Consider the following 27,599-nt stretch of genomic DNA (forward strand, 5'->3'; position numbering starts at 1 on the left):
ATTATATAATTCATCCTCCTCAGAAACTTTCGGACTTTCGAGCTTATGGAACAATTCATTCCCTAAGAAAATATGAAAATTTTAAACATAAAGTAGGCATATGCATCCGGTGTAATGGCATTTGGAAAAAAGAGAATGCAATTGAAAATATTCAAACAAAACTATAACATTTTAATAATATATATATTACTGTAACTTTTCAACTGTGTAAAAATAGCATAAAACTTACATGCTCAATTGTAAAAACATTATCTGTAAAAATACTATTTATGTATGTAATCATTTGGTCTACTGTGTGAGAATGATTATTTTTATGAATAAAATTTTCTTTATTTAATTTTTTATAAAACATTTGACTTATTTTGACTGAAAATAAGTTATCATTCTTTATTAATTTGTTCGGAATGTCTATATAATGTCGTAAACACTTTAAAAAAAGAAATTGAAATTTATTTTGAATTTCATGCAAGTTCGATAACGCATGTATAGGCAATTCTTTTCTATATCTAATATCAACCTTATTATTATTAAAATTATATATTAATTTGTAAAAAGTATTTTTTGACATATTATACACAATATTTTTATTCATAAATTTTATTTTTATAGGAATATACAAATCTTCATTAACAACATCCCCCAACAAATTCACATTTTTTCCTTTAAGTTGTTTTAAGCATTTTACAAAATTTTCTTGGGGTCCCTAAAAAAATTATTAATTAAAAAGAATTACAAACTTATTAAAATTATGCAGTACTATTATAAATTGTCTTCCCCCATAAACACGAAAAATGAACAATTAAATTAAATCCATGTATAATATAACAATGCATAGAAATATGTATAGACATGAAAAATTAGTCTTTAGTTCACAAGTATTATACATATATATGTACATATGTAAGCATATATACCCTTTTCGGCATCTTAAAGATATTAGAGAAAAACGGATATGCCCGATTTGTCTTGTCCCTTATAATAAAATATATTTTAACATTATGTAATTTAATGGCCATTTCTAGTTTTTCACTTGTATATTTGTTGGATTCCTGATTCTTTAATATATTATAAAATAGGAATGTGATCAATCCTTCAGTATGCTTATATAATATGAATTTTCTTCCTTCCTTTGTTGTGATCCCTAATATCATATTAAACATTGATGCATTTTGTCTATTAAATAAATAGGTACACTTGCTTTCTCCATTATGTTGTAGATTTAATATTGCCCAATGAAATATTTCATAGATAAAATCAGGCAATGTATGCATTTGATCTTCATACTTTTGCAAATTTACTATATTTGAAATAATATTAAAGTTGATCGTTTTGTTAATATGAATGTTTGTGTGGTTCTTTCTTAATTTATTCGTTTGATTTCCAAATATGATCGATGATTGAATTATTATTTTATCAAAAACATTTGTTATATTGTCGTCATTATGAAATGTTATAACTTCGTTATTTAAAAAAGACAAACAATTTACCACTCTATAATAGTAAGTGCTATTTTTATGAGTTATTGTTATTATGTTTTTATTATTTTTTTTAATATTTTTTAAAGCTTCTTTTTTAGAAATATTTATTCCATTATTATATTCATCTTTTTGATTGTCATCAAAATAAAGATCATTTGGATTTTTAAAAAAATAATCAGATTCATTCTTGTTGTTATTGTTTTCATTTTTTTCATTGTAAATAACATTACAAATTGTTACTATACTTAGCAAAATACTATCATTTTCCCTATGGTTGTAATAATTTATAGATGATTTAACAATATAAGATGGATCCATAATATCCACATTATATAATGCAAAAATAAGTTTATTCAAAGAAGTTTCTTTAACAATTTTTTTTGTAACATTGTTATAAAAAAAAGTATTATTTTCATTTACCATTAGACAATTAAATGGTCTGTCTTTTCCGTTTATTTTCCCTATTATATATGGAAAAGAAAATTGCTTATCCAATTTTGATTTATATTTTTTATATATATAATAAATTATATTTTTTAAATGAATTTCCTGCGATCGTAACAATGATAAGTTAAAAGACAAATAAAAGAACATAGATGAATTTATACCTATTTTTATTTTTATAGTTTTATTTTTTCTCATAGAAGAAAGACTAGGCATATATGTATTCCCTTCCCCTTTTAGCCTTTTCCCACAATGTAACAATATTTTTTTATCAATTAAATACACACTATTTCTAAGAAGAATATCTAAATGGATATCCATAGGGTTAGTTGCATCTGCATTTGATATATCTATATTATTTTGTGAAAAATTATTAAAAATGTTTCCAATTGGCTTGTGCAGATCTATTAATCTATTTTGTTCATTTCCATAATTTAAAATTGAATTATTGTCTTGGTAATATGCATGCATATGTGTATAATTAATGCATTTGCAATTATTTTTGAGACCCCAAAACATTTCATTAAGTACAACAGCTAATTTTATGCCCATATCCCTCTTTATATAATTATCAACTTTTATAATGAAGGAATTAATAATAGGATGTTTATATTCAAACTTCATATGAAAAATAGATTTATAATCTGGATTTAAAATCGAAAATTTTAATTCATTGTCTATAATTTGATTTAATTTGTTTTTTTTTCGTTTATATAATCGAAAGTCCATCCTATTTTTAAAATCTATTTGTCTATATTTTTTTATCACATCACGATTTATTATATTATTTAATTGTGCTGTATCAATCGTGTAAATAGCATCGCGAACAATGTAAAGATTAATATGTATATTTGAATATTCTACTTCCCTTTGATAATTATTATATATATCTTGGATTAATAATAAATTGCTAAATTCATTAAAATCTGTTCTATTCATGCTTTTTATAATTACAGTTTCAAATGTATCTTCACTATCCTCACTTAATGGGAAATATTGTAACTCATACATTTTAAACTCATAAGATAAGCGCTCATGTAAAGTAAAATGTCCATAATATATCAATGTCTTTAAAAGTACCATTTTATTAATGTTGTAAAACTTACTATGTATTCTTTCTTTCAATATTTTGTCTATATCTGGTTCAGAAATTTTCTGTAATATTGATAAAGTATCCTCATTTTTACTCTCTTTATTTTTTAAATATGCCAATTTATTTTTAAATAATAGATATATGTCAAATATTTGAGGTCTATATTTTTCAAATTCAATGGAAAAAATTTTCATAATTGTTCCTATAATACCATATTTTAAACTATGACAATCTTTTACATATTTCTTTATATTATGCTCAATTAAATATGTATAATCTATTTCTTTAAACAAATTGTTACTCCGCATTATAGTTTCATCAGTTTTATCATCTTTATTACTATTATTTATCACACTTTCTTTATTTTCTTTTTTATTTCTATATTCTTCTCCTTTAGATTTTGGAAAATATAAAATATCAATATCTTGGCTATCCATATTATTATCATCATATTTGTCTTTGCGTTTCTGGTTATTTACCTTATAATCCAACTTAAAATTTTGGCATTTTAATTCCAAATTAAATGGATAAAATGAAACATAATTTTGATTCTCATCGTTACTACCACTGCTTTTTATGTCATCCCTAAATCTATGAATTATTGGAGAACCTGTAGTAGACATTTTGGAGGGGTGTTCTTGATTATAATCTTTCGAAACTAAATTTCCATAGTAGCGTTTTTCATTATATTTATGACTTTTCGAATTGATATTTAATCTTCTTATATTTTGGATTGTTTTGAACAGCTTATTTAATTCATCCAATTGGTTGTAGCTAATAGCAGAGCATTTTCGTTCAAACCATTCGTATATATATTTTTTAGAAAGTTGTTTTTCTATTACCTTAGCATTAAATTTTAAGTATATTTTTCGTTTAAATAAATTAAATCCGCCGCTTGTAAATAATTTTCCAGTTTTAATCCAAAGATATGCTAGCGGATTTCTCTTTAAAATGCTATTTACATGATTTTCTTGGGGTATTCTTATGCCATTCTCTACATATTTATGAACAAATTTTCTTTTTAAAAAAATTGTAGACAAACTTAATCCTAATGAAAATATATCACTTTTTAAATTGTATATAGAATAATTAAAATAAGAGTTAATTTGTTCTGGGGCAGCATAAATATAACTTCCTTTGAATTTTCCATACCCACCTTCTTCTATTATGGTATCAAAACTTCTCAGTATTACATTTACTTGGTCATCGTCTATATATTTTTTTATTTGAGATAAATAATTATCTGGTTTTATATTTCTATGAACGAGGCCTAATGAATGCAGAACAAAAATATTAGATACAACTTTTAAAAAAAAATCATACTTTAAATCGTAATTGTCTATTATTGGTTTATTATAAAACATAGGATATTTAAAAGGGTCCTCATCATTTAAGATCCTTAGTTTAAATCCTTGGTGATGTATTTTTTTATTGGTATATTTTAATGATGCATTAAATATGTATAAATTTATATAATTTTCATTTTTGTTTATAATCCCCAGTGGAATATCCCAGTTCAATAATTTTAGTGCGCATTCAGACACAAGATAAAATAATGTATTGCTAATAAAATCTAAATTATATATATTAAAAGTTTGTTCATCATAAAAATATTTTACATTTTTATAATCTCTACATGGACTGTTATTAGAATTTAACAAAAAATGTATTAATAAAAAATACGATTTTAATTCCTCTTCAAAAATATCATTATCTTCATCATTATAAAAAAGTTTTATATAAGAATAATGTGGGTAAAAATTTGCATTAATTATTAGCCATTTCGAATCCTCAGATATCATAAATACATTTTTATCATATCCATGTTCCATTTTATTCAAAACAGTAAAATAACTACTTAATATCGTATTATAATGGATTTCCTTATAGTGTTCTGGAGTAATAACACATAAAATATTATTTCCAGACAGCCAATTTAATATAAATAAATCATTATAATCTCCTTGAAACATTCCAATAATATTTATATGGTTATATGAATCTAACATCCCGACATTCCTAATAATATCTTCGTGCTCATCATCATAAATTTTGTCTCTTAAATCGTCATCAAAATATTTTTTGTCTTTGCCGCTATTAGTATACACTTTTTCTTTATTACTGTAGAACTCTAAAAAGCTGGGTTTAAAATTATTATTTCTTCCTAAAGGTGAATCAGATTTAACCGGTGCTCTCTTTATCTGTTTCTCTTTAGGCTCATTTATTTTATTGCCTATTTTTAATCCTTCATTTTGAGTTTTTGTTTCATTAATCTCATAATTTTGTTGACCCTTTTCTATAAAGTTATAATCTTTAGGGGCGTGGAAATTAATATCATGAAACTCATTCTCCATATTTACAAACGATTTAGTGTTGTAAAAATTAAGATAAAAATATTTATATTTAACATTATCAATAAAATATTTTGACAACCATGTATAAATAAAATCATATTTTATTACACCTTTGTTTTGTAATTCTAAATGCAAGGGATAGTAATCATTCCAATGAAAATGATGTTTTATATTTTCGTTTTTATAGCCATCTTCACCAATTAGAATTTCTATTTCAAAATTTTTATTTAATATTTTGATTTCTTCAGAATATTTCTCATCATAAGTAAATATATTGTTATCATCTGTTTTAAAAACTATAACTTCCTCACTTTCTTCGGATTCGATTAATTTATCTCGTAATAAGGCATACAAAAGAAATCTATCTTCGGCTGTCTTGGCTGAAAAGGAAGAAAATGATATATACATAAAATTAACTATTTAAAAAATATAAAAATAAGAAGAAAGAAACAGTTCATAAATATAATGTGTTATTAAAAGTGTAGTTATATGTTAGATTTTTATCTTTTCCACGGATTTTTTTACTAACTATCGTTTCCAAGGCGGCAATAAAATTCACTAATGTTCCTTTGCATTAATACCCTATAAGAAGTACCAATAGAATCATAAGACAAGTTTAATTTTTTGAAGGTTTCTTTATTGTGATTATAACTTTGTATATCATGGTAAATATTTCTTGTTTTTATAATAAATTGAAAACCAGGATGAATAAGCCTAAAATTGATAATTTCTAGAAATTTCCTTTTAGCACTATAAAAATTATTTAAGTTATAGAGCAAATGATCATATGTTATATTTAGTTTGCTTTTTAAGGATTTTCTTAAATTTTCAAAAAGTTTTAATTCATAATTATTAAAAGAAATTGAACCATAATATTTTTCTATTCCTTTACATCTCACTGTAATATTATAATTGTTTTTTTGTAAAACATTCATATAAGCGATAAACCATTTACTGGCTTTATCAAAATTATATTTTAATGAATTTTTTACAACAGCAAATGTTGTTACATAAATTATATTGTTTTTATAGAACTGGAATTTCCCTTCATATAATTCCTTTTTATTACCATCATAAAAGGATCTAATATAAACTAGTTTTAGTTTCCCTTTTATATGGGAAAATCTTTTAATTTGATCAATTGATGAATATATGATTGGTATCTTTTCAGTTTTACTTTTATTACTTTTGTCTTGGTTAGGATATTTATTGTTTATATTAAAACTTTTTGAGTTTATTTGCGTATATGAATAAGAATTATCATTATATAATTCTGGGTTTCTATTCTCCCGCATTTTTTCATCACTTTCAAGTGATCCCTTGCTACTTGCTTGAGCTAGATTTCCATTGAAACCATTTCTTTGAATATTTTTTTTTGTAAAGCAATATATAAAAAAAGAAAATTCGTAATTCTCATTTTTTATATGTCTGTTAAAAATTAAGACAACTGTATTTAGGATTAAAAGCTTTGTCATGAAGCAAATAAATTTCATTATTTGCAAATAATAGTAGCATACAATGAATATTTTTGTTTTTAAGATTAGACAAAACATATATGTACGTTTGGAACATTCCCCTTTTTCGTATGTATACTGTTATTGGAATTGTGCAAATATTTTATGAATAAAAGACAAAGATATACCACATGACGATATAAACTTTTTTGATACTTTCAAAATATGAAAACCAAACAAATATTATTTCTTAAAGGTTTTTAAGGCCAAAATATATCAAAATAATAAATAATGAAGTTTACGGTTTTTTTTCGCAGGCGCACAATATTGCACCTGAGATAGTTTATTTCGTTTTTACAATAATTTAGAGTGTTCATATTTAATAAAATAATACATTTTTCTCTATTTTTTTAATATTAAAATGTTTAAATGTGTCGAAGTAGTAGCTTATTAATTATGTCTAGAAGGAAATAAGTAGCTTATGCTATTTTATATTATTTAAACACACAATAAAAAATATTTTTATTCTACAACACGTAGTTTTCCGATAATATGAAATAATGCTTTATGCATTTTCAAAGACACAATTATAATTATTAAATGAGCCGATGAAAATTATTGATTGAACTAAATAGAAAACAATTTTGATAGACGAAATTTAATGACCCTTATGATAGACCTATTATTTTTATCCAAGCATGCCCATAAAAACAAATTTATATGTATATATATAGTTTTTCTACACAGTTACTACAAATCCTACTTTGCCAAAAAAACGTATTAAGCCCCTTTAAGGGGATACAAATAAATTAAGCGTAAAAAACCATTTACCAAATAGCTATAATAAATATTATTAAATAGAATTTATTTTTGACGTAGTGGAAGACAAAAGGGATTAGTTATATATAAAAATATTAAAAAAATTATAATGTTTTATGATAATATACGCTTATTTTACACCTTAGAAATTTATTGTTATTGCAAAAAATTATTGTTGTTTAATTCTTAATAAATATATTTATTTTAATGATACTTTTCACAATTTTTTACTCAATAATAATGTTGAATAGTATTTCTTTATTATTTTAATTTCATTTTTCTTATTCAAATTGATTCTATATATGTAATTTTCTCAAATATTGCAACCCTTTTATATATATAATTCCTTTATTTTATGTTAAGAAATATCTTATTTTTTTTATTTAATATTGTTTTTCTTTTTATTAATTAACTAGATATTTTTTCCATTTACTTGTGTAGCACCTGCTTGATATATTTATGAATACGAAATACCATACAATTTTTGTATTAATAATATTTAAATTCGAAAACATATATTTACCTGAATCCTTATTACCATATATTGAGAAATTATAATAAAATTGTATATTATTTATATTTTTGATGGATAGAATAAATATAAGTACAATTATATTTTATTTATTTTGTTTAGTTGCTTATTTATTATAATATATATACCTTTAGCCATTTGTCATTACTTCGTTTTATATAATTTCAGTTTTTTGTCAATAATTCTAAACTTTGCTTGTCATATATTTATGCCATTTAAAAAAAAAAAATATATCATAAAAAATGGGGAAAGGAAGTAATGCTTGCGTAAGTATAAAAAAATAAAAACACCATAAATTAAAAAAAATGTAATTTTTGATGGCGATTAATCTCATGCTATATATATTATTTTAACAGAAAAGAAACCAAGCAAGGGAAAGGAAAACTGTTGAAGTAAAAGGGGGCAAATCACAAATAAAAGCAAATCAAGAAGCCCTTAATGTCATATGCAAAGTATATAAAAAATAATAGAGCTAAAATATTTATATGCGTTAATGCAACCGTCTACATGTTTATATGCAACATTTTATACAATTTTATGCATACATGAAGTGCGAACTATTTAAAAAAATAATAAATATCGATTTATTGTCTTACATAAAATAATAGGCATATGGATATATATTGTTTTTTGATTTGTATAGGTATGCTATACTGCATTTATGAAGACACAAAGTATTTCACAACTAGCGGAACATGCCCAAAATAGACATGGAAAAGATGTTAAAGAATGCTTTCCTGATAAATTTTGAAAAGGACACACATATATAAATGATTTTAAATATATGTGCATGGTGTATACCTACTTTATATGATATTTTTAATTTAATGCTATTCTCTTTACTATATATATATCTTTATGATTCTATTTCGACGTATATTTAGCGTCATTATTTTATTTTTTGTGTAATTCATACTTTATAATTTTTAGTAAAGTATAATAGAATATATTTTTTACAAAATTTAAGAAAGTTAAAAAAAAAAACTCATTTGTTTTATTATGCAAAATTTACATAGTCATTTTCAACGAATATAATAATGTGTATAAATCGAAAAAAAAACATTCATTTTTCAAATATGCATTATTTAGTATGCTTAATAAGATCTCCATTGTTTTTAATACAAATGGATTAATCTCATATTTTATTAATTTAAATATATGACAAATAGAGGATAATTTATTTTTTATAATTTCTACTTCATCACAAAAATAACTATTGTAATACAAATTTATATTATTCTTAAAAAATATATAAATATTTATTAAAAGAATAATTATTTTATTGAATAAATTAGTCAAACAAATAATAAAATTCGAATCAAACAAATCTATATTTTTGTTAGATTGTAACAAAAATAAATAATCGTCTAATTTTTTTTTGATTTTTGAAATATAACTTAATTTTAATGATGACAAGAAAAGTGTTATAAATATATATCCATTATTATTATGTATAGTGTTAAACCCCTTGTTACTAAAACTTATTAAATTGGTAATTATATTTTGCCATACTTCGGGATGTTTTAATAAATGTAGATCAGTATTGTGGAATTTCATTTCACTCAATGATTTATTTAATTCAACTGATAGACTTGATATATTTACACTTTCAGCTATTTTGTCTTTTTTTCGATTAGCCAAAGAATCAATAAAGTTGTTAAAATCTATCTTCATTTCTGTATCCTTCATAAAATAATTCATCGTATTATTTTCAGTTATTATATGAATGTTATAAATATAATAAAACATAAATAAATGGTTGAGTAATATATTGTTTATGTATAGATTATACTTTTCTTGATCAAACAGCTTTGGTGGGTTATAATACAAAGAATCATTAATACAACTTTTTACTTGATAAATGCAAAAGTTTAACATATATGCTGCTATTTTGTTATAATATAATGATATGTAATAAATAAAAAACTCAGTACATGTTATATCTTTTATATTGTTTGAAATATTTAATACATTTTTTTTCATAAAGTCTATTATTGCAATTTTTGTTTGATATCTTATTGCTTCATTTTCATCATTTAGCATGAATATTAAAGAACTATATAGTACAATAAAAAAACTTGTAAATAAGTTATAATCTCTAAGATGCTTTAAAGGATTTTTTATATAAATAAAATCGCAGGTAATATTCTGGCTTAATGATTTTTTATATACTATTTCTCTTATATATTTGTTTAGCGGATTGATATACCAATTTTCAAATTTTTCATTTCGCACACAATTCTTCTGTGATTCATTTTTAAAAGCATTATAATTTGGTTCATCATCATTATTTATGTAATCATTACTACAATGAACACAATTAATACTACTTGTAGAATAATTACTCTTTGTTATGTTTTCTTTATTTTGGTAATATATGCTATGTATTTCATCTGTCATATAATAGCATTTTGATATGTCTGCTTTCTCATCTTGATTGGATGGAGATTGATTATTATTTTCAATTTTTTTTAATTGTTCTTCTTTCTTTAAAATGGTGTTATAATTATATTCTATTATACCATAATTTTGAAAGACCCGTGCAAAATATTTCATATATGTTATAGAATTTTTATTACAATAAAATGAAAAAAAGTTTATAAAAAGTAAAATATAAAAATATACGTAGTTAATAATGCAATTATCTTTATTCTGATTAAGGCAAGAAATTATTTTACTCTTTTCATTATCTATATAATCTATTATATTTTTAATGAAATCATTTTCAGAAATACTATTTTTCTGTTTTCCCATTTCTTCGGTATTACCATTTTCAGTATAATACTTTACACATATAAGATAACTATACGAAATCATATATTTGTCTAGATAATTTTTATCTACATTTTTCATATAATACTGTTGCATTCTTTCAAATAGCATTAAATTCTCAAGCGAAATAAAATTTATGATAGTTAATATTATTCTAATACAATACTTAATTATTTTTATATTATCTTTATACGTCTTCATTATTTCAAACAATAATAAATACAGATAAATATAAACCCGTTCGTCAATTGAATCATAATTCGATGTATTGTTATTATATCCATGCAAATTTTGATTATATAAAGCATTGTCTAAATTTTGAGATACTTTATCTTTATCATAGCATGAACTTTTATCATTTGTAATAAACACTGAAGCAGCATCATTTTTATTTTGTTTTTCCATATAATTTGAGAAAAATTTAAAAGTATTATAACATGATAATTTATTTAATTTATGTTCTTTTATTTTAAATTCAGTTTTCTCGATTTTTTTAATATTTAATACCCAATTGTATAAAAAGGCTTCAATATGATGCTCATTCTCGTTCGATACATATAACTCTAGAATTGCTACAAAATTATTTATATTTTTTAATATTTTCATTAGAAATTGGTTTATTAGTACTGATATAAACATATCATTATTATACAACTGCATTTTATTAAACAGTAATATGACTATATTTTTATTTATTGATAGCGATAACTTTTTATACAGAATATTTAAATTTTGTAGAATTAACAACATTTCTGAATAATTTGTGCTGTTTATAAATATATATAAAAGCTTAAAAAAAATGTTTTTAAATTTGTTTTTATTTTCATCAATTAATGCTTGTATTTCCTTTCTCTTGCAAAATTCAATTAGTAATAGCAAATAGTGATTTTTGTTTTTTCTCTTGTTATTGCTATCATTATTTTGTGCAACATTTGTTATTACTTTGTCTAAAAAATGAAAAACTAACTTTACTTTCTTTAATTTTAAGTAAATATGCAAATAAACATTAACAATTATTCTGCATATTAATGATTGAACAAAATAATTACCATACTTTAATAACTTTTTAAAATATTTTATAAATAAGAAATATATATGTATATTGCCCACATTGCTTGTATTACTCTTTATACTATCTACATTGTCCATATTATTATCGTTTTCATATTCATTACCGTTATTATTTTTTGTCATCATATCTTGATCATCTTCATTATTTATATCAGGCTCTATATAATATTCTTTTTTGAAAATAGTGCTCATATTACTTATACAGGATAAATCACCTTTATTGTTATAAAGTAAAAAATAATCATCATTGTTAAAAATTATAATATTTGAAAGGAAAGCTAATATAGGTATAAATTCGGCATACACATTTGAATAATCAAAAAATGGCATGCATTTTGTTGTATTAAAAAATTTGCCATTTAATAATTTACACTTTTTCATAAATATGTTTAAAAATATTTTCAACAAATTAACAGAGTTAAGTAAATCAAAGAATGTTAAATTAATATTTTTAAACAATCTTGATTTGCTCCCTGTACAAAAATAATACATATTTGACGATACATGATAAGAATAATTAAGCTTTGCTAATAAACGCTTTGTTAAAATATTATACAATGACATACTTGAACTTTTTAGACAAAAAAACTTGCTCTTGTAATACATTAGTGATATTTTATATGTATCATTAATATATCCATATAATGTTTTGTTATCTATAATAGTGTAAATATATTTTATAACGTTTAAGGAAATAACTTTTTTAAATTCATTATTGCCATTATACAAATAGTTAGTAATAACTCGTATTATAAAGTTATAAATAATACATTGATCTTTTATTTTATACGATTTAGCTAATGAAATTAAAGCTAAACAAACATTATTTGATTTTCTTAAAAAATTTATATTAACTTTTTTATTATCAATTAACAAAATTTTTAATTTCTCATTTATTTTGAATTGATTGTCTCTTTCAAAATAGTTGTCGTAATTAGAATCGTCAATTTTTCTATCTTTCCTTTTTTTATCTCTTAATCCACATTTATCATCATTTTCCATGTTAAATACACCTTTAAAAAAATCAGATGACAATAATTCATTTATATCAATATCATTAAAATCTTTTGATGATAAAATAATGTTTAGTTTACTAATAATTTTATTTAAAAATTGATTATTATATTCTTTATCCTGTATTTTATGAGTATATCCACTATCATCACTATTATCCGAACTAATATTATCATAATTACTTTTTTCTGCGTCTTTTTCTAAATTATTTTTTATTTCACTATCATTACATGTGCCTGTTTTCTCTTTATTTTTTTCAGTTATATTATTTTCCTTTTTAAATATAAGTAGAAGGAAATATATATAAAATAACGGAATTGTTTGCATATCTTCATATGTTTGGGTTGTTATTATTTTACAAATGTTTAATAGGCAATCAGACAAATATTGCTGGCAAGCAATGTGCTTAGAATATAATAACAAACTCAAAAGGTTTTGAATTATAAAATGAATTTCCGTGCTACTGAAAAAAAATATTGGGGTATCTTTTCTGTTCTCAAAATTCTGTTTCGTTTTTTCATCATTACTGTTATTTCCTTTTTCTTCTATATGTTCATGTTCCTTCGAGGTGCTTCCAGTTCTATTTGAACCATTTTGTGATAAAAGATTGTTTTCATTTTTTCTGTTATAATGTATACTAAATATAAATGAGAAATCAATTATTGACGTAATCAAAATACATATATACTTGATGGATAACCAAATAATAATTGATGTGGCTTCTTGTTCATTTTCGTTTTCAAAAAGTATATGCCCTCGACAATCAAAAAGAAAATCCTTTGAATTATTTAAAAATAAAAAATTCAAATAGTTCATAAAATAGTGTAAAATATTACAAATGTAAATTTTTAACAAGATCAAATAATTATATGATGATACATTAGTATCATTATTTAATAAATATTTTGTTTTTAATTTATCAAAATTTAAGTATGATTTAATGTTACATACACTAATTTTACAAAAAATTTTATAAAAATTTTCATCTACAGTATTTTTGACAAAATTTATATTTTCTTTTAAATATAATATAAACTCATTAAGATAATAAGCTAGCTTATACATTTCACAATTTTCTACATGCTTGCATTTTGTTAATTTCACTAGATTTTCTTTTTTTATTTTATTAATAAAATTTTCCAAAATATATAATGGGATATTTCTAGCCATACTATACCCTTCATTATCATTAAATAAGTAGTTTATGTAACTTCTTAAATAGATATTGTCTTCCTTTATATTTTTAATATCTCCAAATTTTATATAGCAATTAAAAAAGTTGCTAGGATAGACATTTTTATTAACATGAAGCTTAGAACTGTCGTTTTTCAAAATTATTATATAAGGATTATTATATTTATCTAATTGATTGCTAATGCTATAATTGCTCTTTTCAAAATGATTTTCACATAATAAAAATGTATTCCTTTCGTTTATGCGATCATTAATGTTTAACGATATAAAACACAATTTTAACAATACTGTAGAAAATGCGTGGTCGACTTGTTTATGTGATTTAATTAATGATGGGATAAAATTATTTAACCAATTAAATTTTTGTCGTCTTATCAGAATGATACTCACTGTTTTAAAGAACAATTCTTTTGACAATAAATAGAATTCCTTCCATGTTGTGTTTATATTAAAAAGAAAGAAAAAAAAATTTATATTTTCAAAATGTGCGCAATAATTTATTATTATATTTAATATATCGAAGCAATATGCAGAAGCTTCTATTCCCATATCTTTATTTGTATTTTTAAACAAAATATATATTATATTCATTAAGTAATAATTATATAGAAAAATATCGTCTTTCTCATTAAAGTATCTATCGTTATTGGATGAATGGAATATACAAGTAGAATATCCATTTTTTAAAATATTATTATCATTACAATGAATCTCATAATTTTTATCAATCACATTTATATTACCGAATAAAAACATTAACGGCTTTTCTAAACTATTTAAATTGGTATAAACATTTTTTCCCATTTGTTTGATATTTTCATTTTCTTTGCAACTTGTTATATCCTCATCCTCTTTTTTCCTTATTTTCCTACCAAGTTCTATCATTCTTTGATAGTAAATAAAAAACTTATCAAAAAATAAGATGATATATTTTCTATATGAATCTCTGCTAGTTCTAGATATGCTATTTATTGACGTATTTAAAAATGTTAAAAATAAATATAAGTCTCCCAAATTTAAATATTTGTTTTCACATATAAATGATAAAATTGGTAATATTACTTCATCATTCGAAAAATAAAAAAATTTATTTAATGTGTTTGCATTTAACAAGAAATTCCCATTTAATTCGTAATAATAGTCGTCTTTATAATTAACTAATTCAATATGTTCATATTTTCTTAATGTGCACAATAAATATAATTCAAGATACATAATATTTTCTATGGAGCTAAAATTGTATAATAAATATTTTCCATTTTCATTTTCTTTCTCTTTTATTCCTGATTCTAGTTCATTCTCATCATAATGAGACCTATTAAAGTTAATAACTTTATAATTTAAAAAAATGTTGTCTTCATTATTATATATCAAGTTGTCATATGATATTTTTTCAAATTTTGTATTTTCTATCAAACATAATTTTATAAATTGAAAATATTGTTCGTTCATTTTAATATTCCTCATATCTGACATTTTATTGAGGTGCATAAACGGCTCTACATTGTTATCGTTATTGTTTTGATTGTTTGCCTCGACTGTGTTGGTATTGTCATTATATTTGTCGAAATATGGCTTCAAATGGAAATACTCTTTATTTAACACAAAATACAAATAGTTATTGTCGTTTTTATAAAACAATTCAATAAATTTTTTTATATAAAATGTTTTCATATAAAAACTGTTGGTTATTAAAACGTTTTTTATAAATATATAATATAACAAATATCTGTCTTCTGAATTATTAAATATATGCTTAATACATTGTTTTAATAATTCATATAAATTAAACATAAAATAATCATCATTGAGAAAAAAGCAATAAAACAAATGTTCTAGCACATTTTGTTCACACATTGAATTTTTGAAATGTTTTAATAACAAGGATAAACATAGATATTTCTTTTTTTTGTCCTGATTAAATATGATATACGCTAAACTATTATAAATATCATTTTTTATAAACTTTGTTATTTTACTAGTAAGCAATGATTCATAAACATTTATACAACTTCTCCATATTATTTTTACATTATACCAGGAATACTTTTTTAATATTGACAATATATTATTAATAATTATTTTATATAACTCTTTTAAAAATTTAATTTTACATTCATCTGAATTAAAATTTTTAAACACATTTTTTAAATAGCTTATTTCAGCATTTGTTTCAATGGAAAAAAATTCATTTATTTTTTTAGAAATTGTATTATCGCTTAAATGGCTTATATTAGGAATATCAATTCCTTCTTCTTCTATATCATAAATATTTGTGTCTTTTATTTGTACAAAGTTTACTATAGTGTCACTTACATTTTTTGAATTATCTTGGTTTTTAGATAAATCATGTTTGTTTTTATCACCGCCACAATCTTCCTTAAACAAGTCGGATTCATCATTTTGATATCTTTCATATAAATTAGATTTACTAATATCATGACTTTGTTCTTGATGAGTTTTTAATTTTTCATTTATAACTACTTGACATGTGTCACTATTTTCAAAACTGTTATTTTTTAAATAGCACTCTGCACCAAGTTCAAAAACATATTTTAATTTGTCATTCTTTTGGAGCCAATAATTTATAGTTTCTATACATAAGAAAATAATAAATGGATTTTTATTACACTCATTTAATAAATTCCGTACTTTAAAGAATAACGTAAAATAATAAAAGCTATCATCGATAGTAATATTTTTCACATATTTGTATTTTATAATTAAAATGCTTCGATATTTACATAAAGTCAAAAAAGGGTTTTCACTTTTTTTTTTCTTAATGACATTATCACATTCTCGTAATATCTTTTTTATTTTTGTAATGAAAAATAAATATTTATTAAACAGTTCAATGCTAATATGGCTTTTGGCGTCGCTTATTTCATTTCCTATATTTTTGAAACATTCCCCTTCACATAGCTTACTTTTTAAGCATTCATTTTTGTGTGACTCTTCGTGCCCATCCTCAAGTTTATTGCTGTACTTATTTTTAATATCCTGATTTTTTTCATTATATTTTTCTGGACAATTCGATATGTCTAAAATTGTTTTTTTGTTATCGTCATTTATTTTTTTTGTATTTATATCACACACAAAATTGTCCGACGTTTTATGATCAATCTTAGATTTACAATCTTCTGAAGGATAACCCTCATCAAAATTGCATTCTTGTATCATATAATTCGAGTACTCATTTTCTCTTAAGATGCTATGTATATGTTTTTCATAATTAATTATAATATTGTTTACTTGTTGATATATTAAGCACACATGTGTACATATGTCTTTATCAAAAGGAAACTGTAATAATATATTTTTTAAATTATTGGAAATTAAGGAAAATATGTTAAGCATGTCATAAGTTAATTCTAGTGTTGCATTGCTATTAAATGTAATTAAAAAATTTGCATAAATATTTAAATTATTTTGGTTTTTTGTTGAAAAATTTATTTGTAATTTCGTGTTAATATATTTTAATATATTGGTGTAAAAAAAGCCTATACTACTATTAAATATATCATAATTATTTATTAAATATTCAATAACTAATGTTTTATAATTCATGCAATAATTATTATCCCCATCGTCGTTTAAAAATATCCCTTTTAAAAAATTATATATCAACTCGTGCTTCCATTTATTATTGTTAAATATATATAAATTAATTACCTTAAAAGGCGCTTTTTTTTTTTTTAAATTTTTTAAATATACAATTAAATATATAAAATATTCTCCAATTAATATATTTATTTCATTACAAATCGAAAAATTTTTATAATAACCAAAAAATTGTGTTACATATTCTTTAATGTCTGTTACATGTACATCACATTTTTTCCACCAAAATATTATCTCTTCTTTATTTAAAACATCTGAGCAAGCTAATTTTGATACAACTGATTTGTGAATATCTATTAGCTTTTTCTCGATTATCTCAATTTCAATTTTTCTAGTTTTTTCAAACAAATGCAAATCTGCCATTTTCCTTTAAAATTTCATTTACATATATGTATAATATTATTTTAGTTCAACTCTTTGATTTTGCATTGAACAGTATTTTTTAAACCCTTCCATATTTATATCATGTAACTATATATAATATGTTATTATAAATACAACTATTTAAAAAGTATATATTTATATATCGAATATATATATAAAATCCCAATCATATCATTTCTCATAAATAATAATTTTTTAATTCATTTTGGTAAATGAGAAAATATTTATTGCCGACAATCTTCCACTTTTCACCATATATATTTGTGTTTATATAAGTTCCATTACATATGCACGTTAATTTTTATTTTTTAGGATAGTGGTAAACATTTATTCAAGAATTATATAATACATATTTTTTCACATATTTGTAGAAATATTCATTTTTTTTTTTTACAAATTAATATACTTTGCAATCTCTATTCATTTATTTACCTCCCAACAAAAAATAATAAATATTATAGGCGTTGTTGCATAGATGAAGAAAAAACTTATACCATTTATCCAAAAGGAAGCTTATTATTATTGTAATTACTATTATTCAAATAGATTTTTTCATAAATGTTTATAACAAAAGAGGCCAAGGCCCCTTTACTTTTGCCATTATACAGAGGTAATTTAATTTTATAGTCAAAAATAATAAATAAAAATCCATATTCATGCATCTATTCGAGAAAATATGCTTATGCTATATTCCTATTATATATTAAATCATAAATTTGCATAAACTCATTTTTTTTTTATATAGTTTACGAAAGTAACAACATTTTTTTGTGTCAAGGAAAAGTAATAACAGGGCCAAATATATTTCATCTAATATTCACATATTTAATCATAATAATTTCCGTTTTACCTATCTATGTAATTATGTAAGTACCAAAATATAAATCTAAAAAAATAAATAATTAACAAGTAATATTTAAAGCCATATACATATCAAATCATGAATGAACAAAAAACAAAAATAGATATTTAAAACTTCCAATTTTGAAATGAGACAATAAAAGCGGATGGTATTGGATAATTATTCACAGAACTATACCTCTATTTTACAAATCTATGTTTATGGCATTTCAGCATATAAATAATTATAAAAAATATTTCATTTATTAATAAAAATAAGTATATATAGCTATGAAATCATAAATATATATATTTTTATTTTTACGAAATTATAGATGCCCGTATATAGAAAGCTTCGCAATATTGAGTTGTATCATATCCGCATTAACAGTCTTTTTTATTCTCGTTTTATTTTTTTTAACAATAACCGCATTTTGCGACCCTGGGATGTAAGAATAAAAATAGGTTTACTAATAATAACATAATATAATAAAATAAAATACTAATCACTGTGTAATATAATATTCATTTATAGAATTCCAAAGAAAAACTATGTTGACTTGGCTTTGCCAAAAGGAAGAAGTATGAAATAAATATAAAAAAGGAACATATTAAACATTAATAATCATAATTTTTTTATTCACAATTTTTTGAATTTTTCATATTTTGTTAAATAGCGGCTTTCACTACTGCAAAAATAAATGGCACTGTCATAAAGCAATATTGGTGTGGTAAGCAACTTTTCCTTTAATTTACTATTTATTTTTAAAGCATACTATATATTTGCCATATGCTTATTACATATTTAGTAATAAAACAAAATATTATAATAAATGAATAACCCAACCATTGTAATATATATTTCGTTATGTCTTATAGTTCACTGTAACCATTTCAAGGAGCCACGAAGCAAACATTGCTATACGTGTAACAATTGTGTTACGAAGTTTGATCATCACTGTGTCTGGTAATAAATAATAATAAATATTTTATCATATTAATTTATTTTGCACTCTTTTATAGTTGTTTCCCTTATATACATAATATTTTTTCATTCTTTTTAATTTTCAGGTTAGGAAATTGTATAGGAATAAGAAATTATCGAAATTTTTTTTTCTTTATATTCAACTTATCGATACTTTCAACAATAATATGTTTTACGTTTATCGGAATTTTTGTGGTAACAACACATTTAAATCAAAATTTTACATAATTACCCGATTTCTATACTTTTAATTACACTTATAAATGTAATAATTATTCGATATATTTTATCTGTCGTTTTTTATACAGAACTTATGTATTAAAGAATATGAAGGAGTAAAAATAGAAGCAATTTATAATATAATATTTGAATTCCCACACATGTAAAAAAAATAAAAATAATATAAAAGTATAATATGTTTCCATTTATAAATACGCAAAATACCATCATAATAACTATAGCATATTTTGATATTGTTAAATTATTTTAAATTTTTTCAGCGCGTTGTATATAATTTATACGCTTGCATCGTCTCTTTTATTAACCAATTTGTTTATTTACCATTTTAAAATTATACTTTTAAACAAAACGACATATGAAGACATCCAGGGGTCGTATGCAGAAGGTAGCCCCTTTGATGAAGGTAATATATATACAATAATATACACATAATAACTCTAATTGCTTCTTATTATTTTTTTATACCTTTGTTTTCTTACAACCATTATGTATACAATTTTATTTTTAACTCAGGAAAATTTACAAATTTAAGAAAATTCTTTTTCACACCCACTATCAATAAGTAAGCAAATATTATGAAAAATATAATTTTATTTCATTTTTTATTGAAATTCGCATAAAATGACAACAATTATATACTTATAATTTATTAATTTCAAAAAAATTACTTTTTTTATTATAGGCAAATACAATGGACAGAATGTGTTAAAGTAACATTTTAAATGAAAGTACCCAGCTTTTTTTAGTTCGTTCTTAAAAAATATTTTTTTAGTACCTTTTTATATATATTGTGGTTGTTTCATTCTTTTTGTTTTTATTTGTATATCATTATAATAATTTCATTTGTGGAATGTCATAATGCGAATATACTTTTCATAATGTTGCATCATCTTGTTTTAATAATATTTTGTATATAAATTTAAAAAACTTATAAATATTTAAGTTATACTTAATATAAAAAAAAGCAAAGCACAATATTAAAAATAATATAAATAATAAAATGGAGAATAATAATCACACATGCAAGGTTAATAATAATAACATGGTTAATTCAAAAATACTTAAAGACAAATAAATAAGAATATGACAAATATTAATAATAAAGCATAAACATAAATATACATGAAACACCACAAATGGTAGTATATACCATTTAAATATGGTGATGGATCTTAAAAATGACATCAAAAGAAAAATTTTAAAAGTTAATAAAATAGACATTTTAAAATATGTAATTAATAAATAATTATAGATTGTATAAAACTGGAATTAATGCACATGCATATATATTTATAAAACTATTAAAAAGGTGAATGAAAGTCTCTTATTTTGCCACCATTTGGGGGGAATACTTATTTATCTATAATATAGAAGAGTTTTCCTTTTCGGTTTTTATTATTTGTATTCATCTTAGAAATACATGTATAATTTTTTTTGCGAAATACTGTCATAAATGTCAATCAGAAATATTTTTTATAAAAAATAATGTTAAATCAATATAACTTTTTTTTCGACGACCGCTTTTGGGTTTATCCACTTTTTTTAATTCTTCCTTTCCTCTTTTTCGTTTTTTTGATGGATCAAAAACCTTGATTTCCTTTTCTTCATTTATAAGTTTGCTCCACTTGTTGCGGTTCTTACTTAACCTTTTTAGACAGAAGCTCCTACGAAGATAAAACATGGCATATGCATTTTATATATTTGTATTATCTTTTCACGTATGTATCAACACATACATAGTTAGAAATATTTATAATATTCATATAAATAATTATTTCTATTATTTTATATTTTTTTAAGTTAATTTTCTGTACCTGATAAATTGGGAATTATCTATATAAGCTAATTCTTCAAATAGAGGCGTAACAACAAATTTTAAAAAGGCAATTTGTGATTGTCCTACTTCATTATGCTTTTTTCTATCGCACAATGGAGAAATAGGCATTTTATTCTTTAATTCTTCATCCCCTTGAATATAAAATTCACATAATACTCTTTGGCACCATCTATAATGTTCTCTCCATTTAACAGCCCCATGAGATATGTCTGCACTTTTAATAATCATTTTCATTAATGCTAATAAATCATCATCGTCCTTTATATAATCAAATTTTTCGTTTTCTCGTCTTATCCTAAACTTTGAAATTATTTCATAATGATGCTTCATATCTGTGCTCAGAATTAGTTCGATAATGAATGAGCGTATTTGTCGAAATTCCTGAAAATGAAGCAATTAAAAATATATATTTATATTTATTTATTATAAGGGCATACTATTTCTACAATTTAAAACAATTTTTATCACATATTACCTTTTCGGAGAATGATTTTAAAATATTACACTGGCTTAGTTGTAAAATTTTAAAAGCTATAGATGCATGATAATTTTCAAGTACACTATTATCATTATAAATTATACTTAATGGATGAAAACTGTTAACAAAAAACATATTATTGTAACCCGGATGACCTATATCATGGCATATCCCTGCTATAAACATAACGAGCTTCATTTTGTAATCGATGTGCTCAAATATCCCTAGTTTCTTAGTTAAGCAAAAAAATTTGTGTGTTACCTAAAATAGTTAAAATACATATATGTATTGTATTTTGTGCAATATATTAATACATTTTTTTGGTTAATAATGTTTAAAATAATTCCCTTTATAATTCTCTTTCTTACCATGGTAGCATGCATAGTGTTGTGATACGGAACATTATTATATTGTCTTTCAACAAATGCTAAAAAATTTATAATTAAATCCATTGGTATGTTATGATTAATTGTGCACATTACTGATAAATTGACATCAAAAAAGGGATATTTTTCCTTTTTAAAATATTTTAAGCAATTGAAATCCCATTCAGACAATATATTTTTATCGAGTAGTTTAATCATGTTAGTAACATGAGGTATATTTATATTTTTTAAAAATTTTTTAATATGATTTTTATCCATATCAACTTTATCTATACATATCAAATGTTTATGAGATAAGGACGTTTTTATTTTATAATCTGAACTGAATTGTTCATTATTAAAATTGCTTCCTTCTTTACTTACATATGCGTCTACAAATTTCTTGCTCTAAAAAATTAAAATCGAAATAAATTTATAAATATATATATGTATAAATAGAATAATAAAACATAAATCAATCTAATGATAAACAAATGTAATTAATTCCCTTTCTAACGAGTTTACAAGATTACTACTACTTTTACAACTATTATTTTTGTTACATATTTATACATCTTAATGTTATTCTTAATTCATTACCTCAAGTTTATCGAAAAATTCATAGCCTACATTATATAGGTTATCGGTTTTTGTAAGCGTTGACAGACAACGTTCTAAAATGTCAACACAATAGGATGTTTTTCTATGAACATTAAAATTTACATCAGGTTCACTTTCCAGATCCATCATAACTTTAGTACACTACAAAAAATATGAAAATAAAAAATTAATGATAATTTAAGAAATGAAAATGGTTGTGTCATTTATTTTTTTTACCCATTTGTGCTTGAAAAATATTAATTAAAATTCATTACACATCATCATGCAAATATATATAATACAGCACTTTCGTAATAACACTATATACGACTATTATAAAGTAAAAGAGACCCTGTTTTAAGATATTTTAATATAAAGAGTAAAATAGATAAAATAAAAATATGTTTACCTCTTTTATCATAAGAATTAAATCTTCTATTGCACTTGAAAATTGTTTATTATTATTTTTGTTATTTTTATTTATTCCCAATCCTGCTTTGTCTAATTTGCATCCAGTTACCTGTTAATAAATAATATGAATAAAACAAAAAATGTAATTCAAATAACCTTAATATATATATTTCTTATTCCATGGCTATTTGATTCTATATGTTTTGTAGAATAATCATGCATTATACACCAATTTACATATACAATGGAATATTACATACTACTTTACATCGTATTTTTAAGCATCATTATACGTAATATATTCATTAAAAACATATTCATTTCTTAATAAGTAATTATATTTATTATTACCAATATATTGTAAAAAAAATATCGCATTTGGAACTCCGATGCGTAACATCCCACATATAGAAATAGGCAAAGAAGTGCATAAACGGCAATACGAAACATCCTAAAAATTTGAAAGAAAAAATTAAATCAATTGCAACTATATTAATTGTCTTTTCTTCTTGGTAAAAGCTCATAATTATTATGGCGTTTATTATCACTTCGTATTTTCACGATTTATTATTTTTTAATTTTCAATTTTTTAATTACACATATGCAAAAGGCATCAAATTGGGGCTCCTTGATCTAAGGGTTATTATGCTAATCGAATTTAATACTAGAAATAATACATGTATAAACCAATTATACTTTGTTCTGCGGTAAAAAATAGAAAAAATAAATAATAAAATAATATAAATGAACAAATGAAATAGTGTTAAATTGTTGGGATATAATTATTCATAATCGCTATAATAGCACCTTTTCAGTGCTCATCATTTGTATTATTATTTTATTTATATATTTTTATTGTGTCGTATTTTTTCTCCTACAAACCTGGATGTAAAAAAGACGTCCATAATTACAAGCGGAAGGAAACCATAAATATACGTCAAAGAATATACGGTTTCGACGGATGAAAATATATGCGAGGCTTCTTTTATTGCAAAATTATTATTTAATGATAAGCTAGTAGCTATATTCCATATTCCCCATATACTGACCATTACAGTAAATAGTGCATACGAAATAAACTCTGCATATTTACTTAATTGAGTAAATCCAACAATTATAAAAAATATAAATATAATAGAGTTTAAACTCATTAGAATATTAAATAGTAAAATAATATGGTTGTCATGGTTCCATATATCCAATCTAAAAGACCATATGCATATTGTCCATATATACATTCCCAAAATTAACATAATTATTCCTATAATTATCATTTTTAAAGAAATCCAATTATTCAAGTTCAACACATATAATGATTCTATAGTATCATCTTTAAATTTTAACGGTAATTGAGATATTAACTCATTTTCACTATTACATTTTAAATAATGACTAGTAATATTACTTTTAAATGTATTGGCTTCATATTTACTATTCGAAGCACCAGTATCATTATTTATTATTACGCTTCTTTTCCATATTTTATAAAAAACGTTTTCCAATATATTTATGGATCCTTTGTTTTTTTCTGTTTTTGTTTCATTATATTTTTTTATACTATCATTTGATTCTTTAATATTTCCATAAAATTGGCTTGGTAAGCTGTTAAAGTTAGAATTACTTCGATTTCTATTTTTATTGTCTTTATCATTTGTGTTTACATTTTCATCACCATTTTTATTCATATCCATATTATTTCGAAGCATATTGAAAAATCTATTATTATTTTCATAAGTACTACCCTTTTTTAATCTGCGTAATCTATGTATATCTCCTCCACTATCGTCAATTTGTTCATAATCACCATTTTGATCTTTTAAATTATCTACTAGAGTTAAAGAATTGTGAGGTTTGTAAAGAAAAATGTTATTTCCCTTTTTCTTATCTAAATTATCTATAATCATTTCATGTGTAATATTATTATCATCACTTCTATTTTTTATATCAATTAAAATATCTCTAAGCTCATTATCATCTTTTACCAACTCTTTTATTATATGTTCACTATTGTATTCAGACATTTTGCTATTATCTTCTTCATTATATAGTTTATCATCATTTTCACTAGAATAACTAGAGTCACTACTATCACTATATGAACCATCACTGGTCCAATCACCAGAATTATTCCTCAAATTTTTATCATTTTCATTATTATTACTAATTTCGTTATTATGATGCGTATCAATTGGTTTATCACCCTGAGATATATCACTATCATTTTTTTGAATTGTGGTATATTCTTTTAAATCAATTACATCATTATTTAATGTGATTTTTTTAGGTTTTTTATTATTTGTATTGGTTGGTTTTTTTAAATTACTATTTCTTTTTATTATCCCATTATTAATATCTTCAAACGTATTTAAATCACTTGGCCTACGTGTAATATTTTTCTCATTATCATTTGAATTTTCAGTAGTTTTTATTTCTTTTTCGTTATTATTATTTAACATATTTTCTATAAAACTTTTTTGACTTAATATTACTGTATTTTTATTGGTTAGGGGATGTTTGTTTTCATCTTGCTCATATTTGTCATTATTTATAGTATTTTTTTTGTTATTTAATTTGACTTTATCAGTATTTTCCATTTCATTTAAAATCACAGCATAATTTTTTTTTTTTTTTTTTTTTTTGTATAAATACGTAGAAAATTATGCAAAATGCCCTTCAAACTTACTAGTATTTACTATCTTCTGTTTTATATTACCAAATATTTCATTATAATTATTTATTTATACTATTTTATTGTTATAATTATTTTTCTATTATAATACTATTATTACTAATTTTTTTATAAAAATTAATTGACAAATTAGAAATCTAATGATTTGTAACAGTGGATACTGTGCATTGAAAATGGAACCATATACATAATATTCGAATGTTTATATTGTCTTTATTTATTCAAATGTTTCAATTGTACTTCTGTCTTTATTATTATGGTTATATACAATGAATTTATTTCATAAATTCTTATCCCCCACAAAAAATCGTGTAACTATTATATAACCATCCAAAAGATATTAACTATTTAAAATAGCATGCTGACAATTTAAATATAAACAAAAAACAAATAAGCATCATATAATAAAAATTTAAATGCTAAAAATAATATAATAATAATATGAGCTGAAAACAAAAATCTGCATCCATTTAAAGCATTTAAAAGGTATTACTATTTAAAATAACAATAACACTTTAAATGGGAACGGAAATCGACGAAATAATAATATAATAAAAATTAAAATAATAAAAACCAAACATTAGCAATAAATAATAACAAAAAGAAAAAGAAAAAGAAAAAGAAAAAGAAAAAGAAAAAGAAAATATATGATATATAATTAAGGGGGAGCGAATTCATATTTTGAAAATAGTGTGTATATAAAGTGCATAAATAAAATTTCCCACAAAAAAAAAATAAATAATAAATTGTGTAAAAAACTAAAATAATAAAATAATAATACAAACAAAATTTTAAATAATAACCACATATAATTTACATTTTTTTAGATCCTATTAAATGATATATTATTTGTTCAATGGAATTAATTTCTATTTATTTTAAAACATAATGTCAACAAATTTGTTTAAAAATATTAAAAATACA

At 22.2% G+C, this 27,599-nt stretch overlaps 5 protein-coding genes across 5 annotated transcripts; 2 read left to right on the top strand and 3 right to left on the bottom strand.

The window, feature by feature from the left end:
• Positions 1-62: 62 nt before the first annotated feature.
• PCHAS_1421200 (conserved Plasmodium protein, unknown function) lies at positions 63-6,922 on the bottom strand (the record flags this gene model as incomplete). Its single annotated transcript, XM_016799624.1, has 4 exons — positions 63-161; positions 230-703; positions 915-5,749; positions 5,929-6,922. 4 exons carry the CDS (start codon positions 6,920-6,922, stop codon positions 63-65), a joined length of 6,402 nt encoding a protein of 2,133 aa, XP_016654889.1.
• A 1,494-nt stretch (positions 6,923-8,416) lies between these two features.
• On the top strand, positions 8,417-8,925 carry PCHAS_1421300 (conserved protein, unknown function; the record flags this gene model as incomplete). Its single annotated transcript, XM_734719.1, has 3 exons — positions 8,417-8,440; positions 8,531-8,626; positions 8,818-8,925. 3 exons carry the CDS (start codon positions 8,417-8,419, stop codon positions 8,923-8,925), a joined length of 228 nt encoding a protein of 75 aa, XP_739812.1.
• A 257-nt stretch (positions 8,926-9,182) lies between these two features.
• On the bottom strand, positions 9,183-18,209 carry PCHAS_1421400 (conserved Plasmodium protein, unknown function; the record flags this gene model as incomplete). Its single annotated transcript, XM_736391.2, has 1 exon — positions 9,183-18,209. One exon carries the CDS (start codon positions 18,207-18,209, stop codon positions 9,183-9,185), a length of 9,027 nt encoding a protein of 3,008 aa, XP_741484.2.
• A 579-nt stretch (positions 18,210-18,788) lies between these two features.
• PCHAS_1421500 (palmitoyltransferase DHHC8, putative) lies at positions 18,789-21,017 on the top strand (the record flags this gene model as incomplete). The annotated part of the gene is made up of 11 exons (XM_016799625.1): positions 18,789-18,840; positions 18,976-19,096; positions 19,406-19,519; positions 19,606-19,652; positions 19,748-19,801; positions 19,950-20,037; positions 20,142-20,250; positions 20,364-20,437; positions 20,556-20,698; positions 20,809-20,857; positions 20,978-21,017. 11 exons carry the CDS (start codon positions 18,789-18,791, stop codon positions 21,015-21,017), a joined length of 891 nt encoding a protein of 296 aa, XP_016654890.1.
• A 734-nt stretch (positions 21,018-21,751) lies between these two features.
• On the bottom strand, positions 21,752-26,580 carry PCHAS_1421600 (3',5'-cyclic nucleotide phosphodiesterase beta, putative; the record flags this gene model as incomplete). Its single annotated transcript, XM_016799626.1, has 9 exons — positions 21,752-21,959; positions 22,110-22,513; positions 22,608-22,871; positions 22,979-23,383; positions 23,576-23,737; positions 23,985-24,095; positions 24,338-24,437; positions 24,584-24,688; positions 24,869-26,580. 9 exons carry the CDS (start codon positions 26,578-26,580, stop codon positions 21,752-21,754), a joined length of 3,471 nt encoding a protein of 1,156 aa, XP_016654891.1.
• Positions 26,581-27,599: the final 1,019 nt, after the last annotated feature.

The sequence above is a fragment of the Plasmodium chabaudi genome (genome assembly GCF_900002335.3).
Source record: "Plasmodium chabaudi chabaudi strain AS genome assembly, chromosome: 14".
Taxonomy (NCBI): domain Eukaryota; phylum Apicomplexa; class Aconoidasida; order Haemosporida; family Plasmodiidae; genus Plasmodium; species Plasmodium chabaudi.